This window comes from Drosophila kikkawai, chromosome 3L (assembly GCF_030179895.1).
Source record: "Drosophila kikkawai strain 14028-0561.14 chromosome 3L, DkikHiC1v2, whole genome shotgun sequence".
In the NCBI taxonomy this organism is placed as follows: domain Eukaryota; kingdom Metazoa; phylum Arthropoda; class Insecta; order Diptera; family Drosophilidae; genus Drosophila; species Drosophila kikkawai.
Window position 1 is genome coordinate 5,477,138 of NC_091730.1, and position 17,461 is coordinate 5,494,598.

General features: G+C 34.3%; 2 protein-coding genes across 2 annotated transcripts; both read left to right on the top strand.

The window, feature by feature from the left end:
• Window positions 1–10,113: 10,113 nt before the first annotated feature.
• LOC108073789 (CAAX prenyl protease 1 homolog) lies at window positions 10,114–11,800 on the top strand. The gene is made up of 3 exons (XM_017165556.3): window positions 10,114–10,427; window positions 10,494–10,817; window positions 10,868–11,800. The coding sequence occupies exons 1-3, from the start codon at window positions 10,176–10,178 to the stop codon at window positions 11,729–11,731; spliced, it is 1,440 nt and encodes a 479-aa protein (XP_017021045.1). The 5' UTR covers window positions 10,114–10,175; the 3' UTR covers window positions 11,732–11,800.
• Window positions 11,801–16,365: 4,565 nt separating this feature from the next.
• LOC108073868 (uncharacterized) lies at window positions 16,366–17,217 on the top strand. The gene is made up of 3 exons (XM_017165653.3): window positions 16,366–16,523; window positions 16,647–16,887; window positions 16,947–17,217. The coding sequence occupies exons 1-3, from the start codon at window positions 16,435–16,437 to the stop codon at window positions 17,157–17,159; spliced, it is 543 nt and encodes a 180-aa protein (XP_017021142.1). The 5' UTR covers window positions 16,366–16,434; the 3' UTR covers window positions 17,160–17,217.
• The last annotated feature ends 244 nt before the right edge of the window (window positions 17,218–17,461 follow it).

Consider the following 17,461-nt stretch of genomic DNA (forward strand, 5'->3'; position numbering starts at 1 on the left):
GTTGCATGTACGGCATTACACTGGGAAAAAATAATGGAAAAATATATAAAAAATAAAAAATAGAAGCATAAATAATCCTAGTTTAATTAGAAACAATATCTTTTATATTTTCAGGAGATAAGTATTATTTTAAATTTTATTTTAATCAGTTTCTATTTATCTATCTTCAAAATTGTTTATCTAATACAGAAAATAATTCTAATTTAATTATAAAAAATCCCAAATTTATAATATTTATTTTTAAGAACAAAAAATAATCATAGTTTAGTTATAAACAATTTCCAAATTCCCTTAAATATTTTTAATATTTTTTTAAAGTGCCGTTTATATTCTTAACCATTCCTCTGGCAACCCGCTCTTTTGCCAGGTTTCAATGTTTATGATTATGGCCTAGCACCGAAAAATAGGCAGCCACCGTGGCGAGGTCCTGTGGCCAGGATTAACGTGAAATTGTCAAGTGTTTCTGCTGCTGTTGTTGTTGTTGTTGCGACAGCGTTTAATTAAAATGTATATGAGCCGTGAGCGAGTGAAAGATGAGAACACATTCCCCGAAAAAGCAAACCGCAGAGCAAAAGTTATGGATGGGCCCCTCCCCCAGGACTCCACAGGAGCATCATAAATTTCAAATTAATCAATGGGCTTACGGCCGCTGTCCTTCAGGCGAATGGGGCTTACGATGAAAATTGAAACTTACGAGGACCGCCAAAGGAGGAATGCATAAATTCCTTGGGCCTCCACCAGATTTGCTCCTCTCATTTGCGGAGGCTTTCTATGACAGCCTGACACTTTTCGTGCGATGGATGGAATGCCAGTGGGAGCCTTGGGGAGCTCCTCTTGCGGTTCTTGCGGGAGTCGCCTTGCAAATTGTCAGGGCAGTTAACAAAAACACTTCTTTAATTGGGGTCTGAAGGGGTGACAAACCATCAAGTGGGTTATGTTTTGTTTAATTAATTTAGTCATTAAATTTTGACAAATATTTTAGGGGGAAGGGTAGAGGTTTTAGTAACTGAAAGAGAGATACATTTAAATGTATAGAAATTTATAAATATATTTAATGAAGCATTTAAATATAGAAATATTATAAGAATAATAATATATAATATATATTAAAAAAAGTATATTTATTAAACATCTTTCTGAACCAAATAACAACCCTTTTCTAGCAAGTCTTACAGTATCATTCCTCAGAAATCAACTAAACTACAAGACAAACATTTTTTCAGCACAAAAATTACTATTAAAACCCAAGCAATTAAATATTAATCATATGTCTTATACCCTCTGATACAATCTATATATCTCAAATTAAAGTTTAAACCCCAAGGCTCTGACATCACCCCGAATAACCAAAAGATGCCTTGATGATAGCCAACTTCAAAGTAATATTCGTTTTTCAGGCGATGATCTAATACCTGCCTTGTCTTTCAGCTAATTTGGCGAATAAATTTGAATTTAGCTTATTACCTTAAATTGTAATTTGTGTATGCAACGCGTTGTTCGTTATCAGCAATTTATCTGGGGCTTATGTAATATTTAATTTTATTTTAACGACCCCAAAAACGCAATCGAGAGAGATGCCGTCATATTTATAACCACCTCAGGAATCGGTATACAAGTTACTACCTTTTTTTTTTAGAATCGAGGCCGTAGGTCTAGGGCTTGGCTAATTGCGGCCCTACAAGTTGGCCAAAATGAATGGGGCGGCTCTCGGTGGATTCATTAGGCCAACAAATTGGAATTTATTGCGCAGATTTGAAAGCCAGGTCCACACGTGTGTGCGGAAAGAAGCCAAGCGGCCAAGAAACCAAACCCTTTTGCCTGGTCACCGGACAAGAGCAACAATAATGGCGTAATGGGTTAATTAGCCATATCCCAGGCATGCCTATGGCCCTAAAAGCCTTTCAGCTGGCCCAACAATAAGTCGGCAAAGTGTTACAAATATCACACTTAACGGCCCCAAAAAAGAACTCACCAAAAAAAGAAGAAAAAAATAAAAGCCGACAAAAACAACAAGAGGAAAATAAAAATGGTAGAAGAAAACAACAACTCGACCCGGTAATTAATCAGGGGTAATAAGCGCAGAGCCAAAGGTAGAACGCTCGTATTTCATGCGCGTATCCGTGAGATACGCAACAGTCGCCCCCACATCCTCAGGATACCGGTGTGCGTGCGTTCCAATAGAAAATTATGGAAAAGCCAACGGAAAATGGCCAAGCAGCGAAAACTAAAAAATTAAATGTATTTACATAACCTACCTCCCCCTCAACACAAAACCCTCTATAAATGCCAAGCGCGGCAATGGTTTGGATAGCGTTTGCATTTCTCATAATCATAATTTAAGCCAAAAAGGTCGCTCAGTTGGAGAACAGCTGAGCTGACGGTAACGGTCGCATACAGTGGACGGAAATGGGAGGTACAGTGGGCTAAAAAGGCTAAATAAAGCATACAAAAAATAGGGTGGAAAGATAATGAAGAGGTTAAGTATTAAATATGAAAATTATGGATCAAAAATCGATCATAACTAAGCCAAAAATGCTTTAATTTTAATTTGTAAAGATTTTAATTTAAATTTTAACTATTTAATTAAAGTTATTTTCATTTAAATATTTTAAAAAAGGTTGAGAATATATTTAAACAAAATACATAACATTTTCACTATTTCTTAAATATTTTAAATTTATTTTTAAACAACTTAAATAAATCTCGCCTTAAAAAAATATTTAAAAATCCACTTAACAAAATTAATATTAATATATTTATATATTTTCTAAAAAATACTTATTTTTACAATTTTAAACCCTAGTTTTTTAACATAAACCCCACAGTTTAAGGTCCACGCATATGCGTGATAATTTCGCGCCTCGAAGGCGGCTGAAAATGTTAATTAAATGATTTTCCCAGCCAGACCTCGGAATGGAAAACAAAGAGCAGCAACGACCACCGACTACTGACCACCACCACCACCATCGTCGTCGTCGTTTCGCTTGTTCGGCTGGTGGTGGTGGCCGGAAAAGTGGCTCGAATTATGCATTACCAAAGGCATTTGTGGCAGCGGCATATATTAGCGCTCAGATAGCGATCGGGTCTGTGGGTGCGCGGTTTTGGGCCTTGGGACCCGGTCAAATGATTTTGCATATCGCCGGTGGCCGGCCAGTGGTAAAAATGGTAAAAATGTCATGCGTAGAGAGGGCCGGGTGAGTGACGACTGACAGGGCCTCGAATAGGGCTGGCTCACGCACAAGCCAAGGCTTTTTTTTTGTGTAACTAACCGAAGGCAGGTGAGAGTTGGGGGGGTGGCACTGCTGTTGCCTACCTTCTTCACACGTCAACGCAGCAAAGCCGAAAATTAGTTAACATTTTTTGGTATTTGATGCCCTGCACACCTACTCATTAGCCCGGGTCCATTAGCTCGTCCTGACAGCGTGAGAAGAGGTTAAAAATAATGGTTAAGGATTGGGAGATATTAGGTGGGTTTTTTGATGAATTTTTAGCATAGGAAAAATCATAAGAATATCTTTTATATCTTATAATTTTAGGAAATATAATTATAAGAATTGTTTTTTATAGAATTATTTTAATATAGGAATTATTTCATTATAGAAATCATGTTAAGTAACTTTATTTTATTTTTTCTATATTTTATAATTAATTACTAACAAATTCCCTATTAATCTTTATTTCTTACACAATAATATATATTCTTTTACCCTTACAAAAATTCTCTTTTCTGTATTTATTTTCTGGCCAAAAAGATCATTAGCCCAGAGATCTCAGGAAGTCGACAAACAACAAGCTGCTTAGACAACATTTCAGACTTGATCGATGACCTGGTCGAGGCTGCCCTGGATGAAGATGTCTCCTAAATAATCATTATAAATGATCGAAGTAACCAGGGGAAGTGGACATTAATCTTAATTGATAGATTGAGAGCTGTTTACACCCCAGAACTTTTGTAGAATTAAACGGAAGTGTCTATAAAGATATATAGAAATGCGAAATTCTTAATGAGAAGAGGTGACATTTGATGGGAAGCAATTATCATTTTATATATAGAGTTTATATATATATAAAATATATTATAAATAGAGAAACCTTATAGAACTCTGATCGTGAGTGTTACAAATTTATGTCATTTCAATTTAAATAAAAAACCTATGTGAACCCAGAGAGTCACGTTGCTTTTTCTGTGTTAAATTTATGGCATATTCATATACCTAAATCGATTTTAAAGTAAAGTGATCGTGTGCATGATCGCATTGTAATTGGAAACACGTCACAACTTAAGCTGGAAAATGGGTAAAGTATTTGAATATAAGGAGCATAAATATAACAGTTAAAAAGTCGTGAGAGTCAAAGATACATTTACAAGTAGGGGATTTGTAAGAGCAATTCAAAAGGTATTATAAAATATTTTAAAATATATATTAAATGCAAAGAAATTTCAATTTAAAATATTTGTATACTAAAGAAAATTGAAAAAAATATTTGTAATTTAATCTAAACAACTAACAACATTTTTATAAATATTTTTAATACATTTTCTGAGTTTTTTATAATTTTTATAAAGTTGTCAAAGGTCTTACCTAATTTTTTAAATAATTAAAACTAAAATAAATAAATATTTCCAAGAGTATTTAACATTCTTCTAGTATTATACATAATATATATTTTTTTGGTGGCTAAATTGTAGGTTTTTTGGGAGGCGTTCGTCGAATGCCCCCCCACACCTCGGACTCGAACCCATTACGGGCATTTCCAACTTCTGGTTGAGTTGACGAGTGACAGGGGTGGGCGTTAAAGGTAAAGGCCGGAGGAGCTGCTTCTGCTGGCTTTGGCATTTTCAATTGTTGCTAATGAGTGCCACAAATTAATTAGGTTACTTCGTTACGCTGCCTCCACCGACGGCGACTACAACGACAACGTTACATGACCACCAACCAGACCAGGTTAACATGGGGGATTGTGATTTTGAGCAGTGATAGTTGTCGGAAATTAGCATAAAATTTCTCTTTCTTTTCTTTTGCATTTCCCTTCATTTCCACTGTGTTTGCATGGAAAATTGAGCAATTTTCCAACGTTTTTCACGTGAATTATTAATTTAAAATCTCTCCTTATCATGAAACGGAAACTTCTACTCACCTGGAGATCTTATCAAGGGTAATAGATGGTCTACAAAAAAATGTATAATTCTTCATACTTTGAGGAGGAGGAGGAGGAGGAGGAGAATGAGAAGGAGGAGTAGGAGGAGGAGGAGAAGATGCAGGAGTCTTCGGAGTCAAAGACGAAGCCTATCGATTGCCGAAGATGACGGCACACAACTTGACCGCAACAAATCCGAATCAGTTTCAGATTATCTCCCACACAATTGCTTCAGATAATTGAGGTCTACATTTAAAATATATACCTATATATATCACACAAACAGGGGCAGAACAGGAAAAATTTATCAAGCCCTCAGGTAAATCTGTCTGGAGTCGAGACCACATAATTATAAGGCTTAGGTTTATTTAACCCTGCTATAATTCAAATAAATCGGACTCTGAATACAGGAGGGGAAAGTGTCTAGAAGAGACTATATACACAGAGTACCTATTAAAATTTAAAATTTAAGAATAGTAAAGCTTGCTTATATATAGAATTCACCACTTCAATTAATTCTTTAAAACATTTCTCTTTTAGCCAAATTTTATTTAAAGTTTTCCCATTCACAAAACATTCTTTCAGGCCTTCTTTGATTATAAAAAAAGAAAGAAACTATTCCCATTTGATATGGGTAAGACTTTTTGTTAAGATAAACTCTTTTGAAATAGTGCCATTCGTTAAGGTTTAACTCCATTCAACGCAAATCTTTATTTATATACCCCTTGAGATGAAATGCCCCCCTCCCGCACCACATCTTGATTGCCAGCCAGAAGTAAACCTCTTTTCTTTGTGTATAAACACACATACGTACATACGTATGTATATATATCTCTTTATAAGGTATATCTGTAGAGTGCATCTTTTGGTAGCCAAGGAAACCAAAGGGAAAATAATGTGTTCAGCCTTTGGCAAATGTGAAATGTTAAATTTTTGAGTTTAGCCCAAGAAAAGAGAATTGTACAGAAAATGGGGACAGCGTTTTTGGGTTGCTACCCAGTTACGCATTACACTGAGAGAAAACTTAATGAAATAACCAATGAAAGCTTATATAAAATGGGAAAATATATAATTAATAATATATTTAGTGGAATTTTAATTTATATTAATTTCTTAATAAACAAAATTCAGAAAGAACATTTTTATATAAATTATAAAATCGTAAATTATCATAAATTAATATCATAAATATAATAAAATCATTGTAAACCATTAGGAAATTATATTTAAAATTTAAGGAAGTATATCGGAAATATCTATATTATTTTTTATTATATTTATTTAATTATATATCTAGAAGAATTTGTGGTTTTGCTAACTTAATTATTAATTAATTGGTAATAAGAAAACATTTAAATGATTTTCTAGATTTTTTAAAGTTCTGAAATCTTAAAAATTTTACTCCATAATATTTGAATATATTTTTATTTAACCAAAAATAGATTTAATAATTTATAAAATTTAGAAAATTATGTTTTTTTATGTTTTAACGACTTAACCTTAACTTCTCCCAGTGTTTTACCTTTTTTTCTCTTCTCCTTTGGGCCAAATAGTGAGGATTATTAGGGCTTAGTCCGTGGGTGTGCGTAGGGGTGTGGGTGTTCGGTGTGTGTGTGAGTGTGTAAGGGTAAGACCGGGCAGAGGGGGGCATGAGTAAGTAGGGGGGGAAGCGTGTGAGAGCCAGCACAATTACACATGCACAAAGGATATGCCTAAGCGGCTTATGCCGACGCATCCAGAGCGGTTCGAAATGAAACCAAATGTGGCCAGGACGAAGCCAGGACGAAGCCAGGACGGGGCACAGTGGCGGCTGCGGTTTCCGGCTTGGTAAGCGCCCTATTATGAACAGAAAAGTAACGCTAATGAGCAAATCAAGTGCACATGTGTGCCGTTGAACTGGAATACCCAGCCACTAGTCTCCCCCAACTCCTCCTCCACCTTGGTCGGATCCTTTGAAGCTGCGCCGCTGAACGGCGTGTCGAGGCATAAATAAGCCGACCTCCCTCCCTCCCTCCTGCCTCTCTCTGGCACTCAGAGCCTCGCGCCTTCAGCCAGCCACTTGGCGCTGTTTTAATAGCTAAATTATGTAATCATGATGTGTGATACTAACACACACACACACACAACAGAAGCACCGCCCACAAGCCCCCCACATGTCCTGGTATTTATGCAAATCCTGCCTTTACTTCTTGCAAGAAACTTTTACTTTGTTTCGCACAGGGAAAAAATAAAGGAACTCAAGGCTTTCAGCCATTTTCCACCAACTGAATTTTCACATCAGTTTGATAAATAATTAATTAATTCAATGTAGTCGCAGTCTCTAGAAAGTTATTAAGGTTATTCAGTCATCAATAATGCTTGTCAAAGGATGATTTTTGCAAGTAAAATTAAATTTTGAAGTTACTTAAGTTCTTTTAACATTATAACTTTATATAAACAAGCTATGGGGTAAGTAAAGAATTTATATAATTCAAATGACTTATGAAAATATAGACATTTATATATATTTTTTTTATTATACCCTTGCAGGGTATTATAATTTCAGTCAGAAGTTTGCAACGCAGTGAAGGAGACGTTTCCGACCCTATAAAGTATATATATTCTTGATCAGCATCAACAGCCGAGTCGATCTAGCCATGTCCGTCTGTCCGTCTGTCCGTCTGTCCGTCTGTCCGTCTGTCCGTCTGTCCGTCTGTCCATCTGTCCGTCTGTCTGTTTCTACGCAAACTAGTCCCTCAGTTTTAAAGCTATCTGAATGAAACTTTGCATATAGTCTTCTATATGCTCTCACTGCTATATATGTCGGAACGGGCCGGATCGGACGACTATATCATATAGCTGCCATACAAATGTTCGATATATTTTTAGAAAAAAAATTATAACTTTGCTGTTTTTCAACATTTTTGCACCATTTTTTAGATATGGCCACTCTATATTATTTAAGAATTTTGGTAAAAATTTTATGAAAATCGGACGACTATATCTTATAGCTGCCATAGGAACGATCGGGAAATTAATCGAAAAAAAATATAACTTCGTTGTTTTTCAACGTATTTTCATCTACTTTAAGTTATAAGCTTTTTTATTATTCTAGAATTTTGGTATAAATTTTATAAAAATCGGACAACTATATCATATAGCTGCCATAGAAGCGATCGGCAAATGTATAAAATATGTAAAGCTGGGAATGTAAAACTGTAACTGTCAAACTGTAAACATAATAAGTATAGGTAAAATGTAATGAAACTCTGTTTTGTGAGTGTTTTCAGCATTTAAATCTATAATATAAACATCGAAACCAATCTGCAAGGGTATAAAAACTTCGGCGTGCCGAAGTTAGCTTCCTTTCTTGTTTTTAAGGTAATTTCAAACTTAATATTTATCTGTTTACATTGAAAACTTAATTTAAAAATTATAAAAAATCTAATACCTTAGTAAATTAAATGTATGTACTTAATATTTTATTTTATCCTTGTTTTAGGGTTTTTATAATTACATAAAAATATTTTTAATTGTGAATATATAAAAAAAAGATTATTAAATATTTTTTTATCTATACATTTTTGTTTAAAATATTTTTATTAATAAATTTCCCTTCTCTTTTCAAACTTGTAAGGTATATTTTTAATATCATAATTTAATTATTAAAAATCTGTATTATAAAAATTGAACTTAGCCATAATAAAATATGGTTAACTTTGGCAAAATTCAATGGATTTTGATAAAATATTAATAATCATAAATTTAAATACGTTAGAAATGTTATAAAATATAATTTAACAAACAAATTAAGTGAAAATTCTTTTAAAACTATTTTTTCCAAAGTATTTCCAATAAGAATGTTGTATAAAAATATACATAGATATATTCTATAATTATTTTAAGTAATTAAAATATAAATTTTACTTTTAAAATCTATAAATCAAAAGTTGTATATCTCTAAAATTAAATAATTAATAATAAAATTAAATAAATATTAAAGTTAAAGTAAAAATAAAATTGTACACTCTTCAAACTATTTGTACAACATTTTTTCTCCAGTGCACGCTCCACTCCCCTCGTCTTTTTAATTTGGAATTTTTCATAATGAGCAGCGCAATGGGCGGAATAAGGGATACAGAGGGGGTGGCTATATGGTACTATATGGTGTGGATGTGGCTAAAGGGAGAGGGAGAGCTCGCTGTTTGGGACGTTTGACGTTGCCATAGTGTGAAGATTAAATTCTACTAATTAGAGATGCCAAGTGAATGTTCGCGCATTTGTGTGTGTGCGAGTGGGTGTGTGTGTGCGGTTTGGGGGGGGTGTGAGTGCGTGTATATGGCTGTGGGTTAAGTAATGGCGCTGAACCGAAACCATCAAAGCAGCCAGCTTGGCAACACAATTCCCCCAAGAATCCCCAAGCCAAGCCCTTGCCTCATTATTGATATGCCAGGCGTAAGAAGTTCAAATCCTCGAAACAAACTACAAAGAACCATTACACCCAGCAAGTACACCAACACACACACGTCTCAGGATTTTCCAGGGTACACACACATATGTATGTAATTTCTTTGGCGCCATTATAATCTTGGGCTTGCAGTAGTCAACGCTTAGAATCCGGTTACTGGCAGGGGCGTAAATCCTGCCCTTTCCCCTTTCCCCTATTTTTGATTCTGGGATTACGAGGATGCGAAGGCGACAAGTTTGATTTTTGGTTGTCAACTGTGGTCAGGATTTTCTTACGCTGGGAAGTTTATAAGGAATGTTAGAGGCTGAATTTGAATACATTTTTAATTACATTTTGAATATCTGATAAATCCTGAAAAGGGAAATTTGCTACCATAAATATTCTGTTTAAATAATGTCAACACTGCGTATACGTAATATTAGTTCTTCAGGGAAATTAGGATTAAAAGCTTTTTTCTTTTTAAAAATGTACTAAAAATATACAAAATTAGTTTATTAAAAATACTATCTAGTCATCGGTTGGATTCTATTCATTATATTCTATACACATATCCATTGAATATTATTTAACAACACAAAAACATTGAAATATGGCAACTCTCTATGAAGACCCTACACGTACCGAGCCCCTGGTGATCAGTGGCTATAGTATTGGTATGAAAATGATGCCTGAAAAGTGGAATTTCTCCGATCCTGTGTTTGTGCGTCACGTCCTTTGCCTGATGATAGTAATTCATGGCATTTTTCATGCCATACTCTGCTGTTGCCAGTTGAGGCTGGTGGAAAAGAGCACAGAACCGCCGCCTCAAATGGAGGGCATTATGTCGCTAGATGATTTTAAGGTATGATAATATATATAAAATATAAAATTTATAATTAAGAAATACAAAATCTCAAATTTTTAACAGGATTCCAAGGACAAGCAGCTGCATCGTGTGCAGCTGGCATTATTTAATGTATGCGCCGACACCATATACAGTTGCCTGGATCTGTACCTTTGCACCTTGGCCATCATTTGGAAGTTGACTGTGGAGTGGTATCGCTTTGCCACTGATATTTGGCTTAATGTTGTCTTTATGACAATATTCACCACATATCTGGTCATACGTAGGCTGCCCTCCATGTTCTATGAAAAGTTGATCTTGGATCCCAAATATAATGTTGATCCCAAAAAGTCTTGGCCCTTGATGGGCGTGATGTGTTCCCTGGCCTTCTTTGTGGTTTTCATGCAGGTGAGTTCAAGCTTTAATGAAGATATAGCTTTCTATATAATCTCCTTTAGATTGGCGTCATTCCTTTGACTGCCATTTGTATGACCTTGGCAAAACTAAAAGTCTGGTATTTTGTTTTGGTCTGTTGGCTTTTTCTGCTGGCTGTTGACTTTATCCTTCACCTCGCCACCGGGATCTTTGGTGTCCCCTGCCTGGGCAAGAGCCGACTCTTGAAGGAGTCGGAAATGAGTAAACAACTTAGTGTGGTGCTGCAAACCTTCAAGTATCCGGGTCGTGTCTATTTAGTGCACACTTATTATTTGGGAAGACCCACGGCCTTGGTTTTGGGTGCCTGCTGTTGCCGCCGCCTGGCTATCCATGATAACCTAATGCTGAACAGGAATGTAGGAACGGATGATCTGCCCTCGACTCAAGTGGGTGCTGGTCTGAATGATGTACAACTGGCTGCCTTTGTGGCCCATCAATTGGCCCACTGGCGGCTGTGGCATATACCCAAAAGCTTGTTGATCTTCCATTTGACTCTGTTGACTTACCTGGTGATTTTTGGTTTTTCCTACAACTGGCAGACCATGTACTTGGCGGCGGGCTTCACCAGGGTCTATCCATATGTCGTGGGCTACTGGCTGGTGTACAAGTATCTGATGACACTCTACCGCACGGGTTGCATCTGGATAGTTTACTATTTCCTAAGGCATTTTGAGTACACCGCCGATAGATATTGTTATAGGCTGGGCGTGGCTACCTCCATGAAAGCCGCTTTGCTAAAGCTCTTTGCCGACCATCGTGTGTTCCCGTATGTCCATCTTGGCTACCTCATGTGGTACCGTCACAAGCCGTCCATTCTGCAGCGGATTCGGAATATTCAAAAACTGGAAAATAAAGATGAAGACAGTTATCGTGTATCTATTATATGAATTAAATTTTAAAAATTATAAATAAATAAATATTTCTATTTAAGATTTATAGAAATCAAATCCAAAAGAGTTCAAAGGCTTTCCTTAATTTCTTAATTAATTTACTTTCATGAAACCCCTTAAACTTTTATCGATAGTCGTAATTAATTTCCTCTTAGACCAAGAATAATGATTCACATTCATTGGTTTTTGGTTTGTAAAAATGAATTGCTCTGATTTTGGTTTTTAGCCAGGAGGTGGTTTGAGTTGAGAGTCCTCTCTCTCTGACAGTTTCTGGGTTTTGTAGCTTCAAGTGTGCTGCAGGAAAAGTTTCCTGCCCGAACCGAAACTTTTCCGTTGTATTTTAATTAAAATTCGTTTCAAATAAGCCCCTGCTGTCACCTCCCCCAGCCCCCCCGACGTTTTCGGTGGTACCAATTTTTCTCTTCGGGTGTTAAAAGCTAATTTCCCCTCTGTGTTTCGGAGGTTTGGCAAACCACAACTGGGGCTGGGAAATAACTTAAAGCGTTTTTTAAATTTGTATAATTTTATAAAATTTTAGGCAGGGAATCGAGGAAAGTTTTGATTTATTTTTAGGGGAAGAGATTAAAATTATACAATATTTTAAAATTTATAAATTATATCTATAGTTTAAGGTAAAATTCCATTAATAATATAGGGGAAAAATTACAGGAAATTCTAAGAATAAGTATATATCGAAAGGAAAAGTTCGATATTATATCGATTATTAAATTTTATATATAGAAATTTTAAAAAAATTATTAAAAATTAAAATAAATAAAATAAATTAAATAAAATAAAATGCCTATATTGTCTAGAATTATAACAAAAAGGTATTTATCTATATATTTATTTATTGTTTATTATTTAAATATTGATCCTTTCATAAAATATCGATTAATTACCGATAAATACATATTTTCCCTCACCTCTAGTATCTATTATATTTTTAAATAATGTTTTGTGCTGTATAATATAATATTTTACCCCAATATCTTTTTTAATTATTTAAAAAGTTTCCCTTCCTTTTTTTATCGCAATTTTTTTAAACCAAGTAATAGGTTTTCAAAGTATAAAACTCTTCGATCTGAGAGCATCTGCATCGATTGGGAAAATGCGATTTGGAAAATTGTTTACGGCGTGTTCGCACAGGTTCCCCGCTATTTGCGGTGAGTTCGAGTTTTACGCCTTTTTTATGTGAGCTTTGCGGTACAGAGACTTTTCCACCTCACTGTGCTGACGACGTGAGCGCGGCTGCTTTGAGCCCACTCTGCCGTTTCATTGTCCCCGGTAATAAAATTCTGCGTGCTCAAATGCCGAAATTCCCACTGAAAATCCCCCTTGCCGCCGATATATTGAAGCATTTACCTACCCGTGCTCTATATATATTTTTTATATTTCGACTTTTTATAGGTAAACACGGCTGGTGTCTATTTTTTAACGACCAACCCGACTAAATTATATTTTATTTTTCTCTCCCAAAAAATTTATTTTAAACGCCTTTCGACGACATTAAAATTAATGTTCCCGCCAGGCAGTGGCAAATAATAAGAAGATGAAGGATATAGTGAGGACTTTGAATACACTTTCCAAACTATATTATAAAAAAAATGTATTATTAAATATTTAAGAATAAAACACCATTTAACTTTAGTTTTATGTATAAATATTTTTTAATATTTATTTACAAGTTACTGCAAAAATACATTTAAAATAATTATAAAATTTATAATTTCTCCTGAAAAGTTACTCACAAATTTCATTAGACCCTCTGGCAGTGTAAAAATTGTGAAAAATTAAGAACGAAATAAAAAATACCAGCAGCGATCGTAAACTTTTGGTGTCGAGGACTGGCAATTGAAATTGTTTATATTGAGGATTGGCAGGGGTGGTGGTTAAGGGTTGGACTGACGACGAACGGTAAGCCTCATTTATGACCAGAACGATAACACAAAAAAAAATGTCGAGTCCTTTGGATATTTTCCAGTAACTTCCATCCTTCCCCTCTCCTTTAATTTTCCACTTTGCTGCCGTTTTGGGACGCAACTTAATTAGCCAACGACTTTAAACGGATTGACGGATCGCATAGGGTATGGGCCAGGGGCAAAGAGAAAGGGGGAGAGGGGGGGTTGCTACTGCCAGACTTTCGTTCAGAACGAGTTTTTCCCGCTAAATCAATTACACAATCAAACGGCTGACAATTTTCAGCGCAAAAAGGATGGGCAGGAATTGGTTTGTGCACTGGGGAAAATAAATGCTTAAAATTTTAACATCAAATTAGTACGAGTTTCATAAAATAAAAGTTTATTATAAGAAAAAAATTTTCTTATAATTTATAATTTACAAATATAATAAGAAATATTTATTGTATTTTATATTTATATTTATTTATTATTTAATATTAATAAAAATATAAATTAAATAAAGTTTTAAGATTTATGAACTTTTTTGTCATTATTTTTGGATTAGGGAAAATTAAATCTCAAATTGTTTTATATATTTTAAAAATAGTTTTCTAGGATCATAATCTTTTTAATAAAATAAATAATTAAAAAATGTATAATAACAACAATTAAATTATTATAGACACAAAAGTTAATTTAGTATTCTTTTCAAGTCAGAAAAGCAGTGCCAGAAAGTAGGCTATGTTTTTAAAGTAACTGAAAACCAGAATTCCATGGTTTTTACTTCCGCTTAAAACTAATTTTCTTTAATTTTTCTTACAACAAAAATCTTATAAAAACCTTAAATCCTGCTAAAAATTAAATAATATAATAATAACAAATATATTAAAATTTCTAAGTGACATAATTTTCTCTCAGTGTGGCATTCACATGCAGATAAGTGAAAAATGAAACATGGCAGTGCCATGAGTCTATGTGTGTGTGTGTCTGTGTGCATGTGGACGGAAAAGGACTTTGGATAAATGCGTTCTTTTTCCCCCATTTCCCCCCCATCCCAACCCCTCAGAGTCAACTCCTTGCAACACCCCCTCTTAAGCCCCCTTGGAAAACAGGCTGGCATTCACTTTGATGTTTTACTTTTACTGCCTCTCGAGGCTGGGGCTTCTGCGCTGGGTCTCTCTATGATGATTTCTTTCCTGAAATTATATTTTAACTGCCAGTCAGCCTCGGCTACAAAACACCGCCTCCGCCCCCCCCGCCCCCATTAGGCCCTTGCCGCTTTTCCCGCTTTTCCGCTTTCCACGGACCCCAAGCTCAACCACATGGGGCAAGGCAAGTGCATCATGTTGCTGGGCCATAAAAAGTAATGACAGCTGAAATACTCTGGCTCGATAATGACGAACGCGCAAGATGATGATGATGATGACGATGATGATGATGAGGAGTGCAAAAAAAGCAAGAAAAAAAACTAGAGCTAGGAGGGAAATGAATAGGACTTTCAGCATCCCCATTTTAGATGTCCTCATGGGTAGCAGAAAGCCTTGTTTAAATCTTATGAAAAGTTTAATTTCTTAAACATTAAATAGAAACTAATTTTTAAGTTGTATTTTGGAAACTTTATATGAAAAATATATGAATATTTCTATATACATTTATATTTTTCTATACACTTAATCAAAAATAATACAAATATATGTACGTAAGAAGGTAAATATAACTTTGGCCAGCCAAAGTTTGTATACCCTTGCAGGTAACAATTAAAATATATCATAACTAAGCCAAAAATGCATTAATTTCGATTCGGAAAGCAGTTTTGTGTTAGTTTTTATTAATTTAAAAAAACTGCATACCAAATTTAAAATTTTAAGAAATGAAAATTTTTGGCAATTTTTGCTAGTTTTAATGATGTAACTTAACCCCTTATCAAATTTTGCAAAAATGGCCAAAAAATCGATTTCTTCCGGACATGTCTAGAAAGATTCGCATGTTAATGCTGATCAAGAATATATATGGTTTATGGGGTCGGAAATGATTCCTTGACTTAGAAAAATATTATTTTGTATTATAAAATCTGATTTTTTATATAAAAAACTTATTGATTTTTTTTTTAAATTAAAAATATCATAACTCGGCCAAAAGAACATTAATTTTAAATCGGAAAACTGTTCTGTGCAAGATTTTCTACAGTTAATAAATCTGCATACTTCATTTAAAAATTTTGAAAATTCAATTTTTTATCAAAATCAAAAATGGCCAAAAAATCGATTTCTTCCAAACATATCTAGAACGATTCCCCTGTTGATGCTGATCAAGAATATATATACTTTATAGGGTCGGAAACGTCTCCTTCACTGCGTTGCAAACTTCTGACTGAAATTATAATACCCTGCAAGGGTATAAATATATACAAAATCCACAATATATACATTCTTGTCTTACAAATCTAAATTTTTATATATTTAAAAGTTGTAACACCTAAATTTTTATTTTAACTTCCTCGTATGGGTAAATTATTAAGCCAAACGACTTTATTTAAATTTAAATTTAATAAATTATATTTTATTAATTAAATAAACGAGGTTATTTCTTGCTGTATATATTAATCAACAATAAATATAAGCTCAATATATAGCTGACCGAATTGCTGACTATGAAAAATTCGAAATTTGATAAGGCCTTATGTAAACAGTAGCCATTTCCACTTTAAAATAGCTTGCAGCTTGTCGAGAGAGCAGAGAACAAAGCTTTGTTCAAGTCGATGAATCAGTCTTCTGAGAGTTATTGTGGAGAAAAGTCGCCATGCCTTCGCAGGAGTATCTTGCTGAATTTGTTATATTAATTGTACTATATTTTAAATATTTCTTCAACGTGGTTTTCATATGCTACAAGTAAGTACAGCTACAAGTTAATAGTAATGCTTTTATAACAGCTAATGTGATTCTGCACTTAAACGTTTGTGTTTCCATTTAGTTTTTGCAAGAATCTAATTCTAAAAAATATAATATTTTCAGGCTCGATTCTACGAAAAAATGGGAATATCAGAATTTGGCAGCTGAACTACAGAGACTGTTACCGGATTACACAGTACAATGGGGATATATTCAGCCACCGAATATCATTTTATTAATTGGAATCCTGGCTCTACAGTTTTGGTTCAAAGGACTTTACAATTTAATATCGAAAATATTTCAAATGACAGTAAAAAAAGCTCTACTTACTATAAGTCTGACTTTCCTTTTCGTAATTTTACCGGTAAGACAAAATCTGCTTTTAACTGAACTTAATATATACCGATTTTTATCTCTTTAAAGTTCCTGATGGAGACTAAAAATGACTTTGGAATACATTACGAGAGCCATAATATTTACTCAAAGAATATTAGTGATTTAGAATTTGTGGATGTGGATCAAATGGTTGAAATAATCAAGGAAAATGCCACGGGATTTACTTTACCAAGAGGACTTGCTGTTGCAGGTATTCTTTTCATCCCTCGCATTATTAAGTCAATAAAAAGACGTCGCTAAGCCATGTATAAAATATATATTTTCAATAAAAAAAAATATATATAATAATGAAATTTAATTGAAATGTGAATACAATCTATCTTAGCCTGTTGCCCTGTGGATAAACATAATAAAAACTTTAATTTATGGCAACAACAAAAAAAAAAAGAAAACTCTTTTCAATCTCGGAGGAGGTGGCTCATGGTGGTTAGGGACAAGAGCTACCAAATCATTTCCGCTACACTTGCTCATTCGGGGCACCATCAAAGTTAATGGCTGCAAGTGAAAGTCCTACGAAGTCAGCAATATTGAGATACTCTACC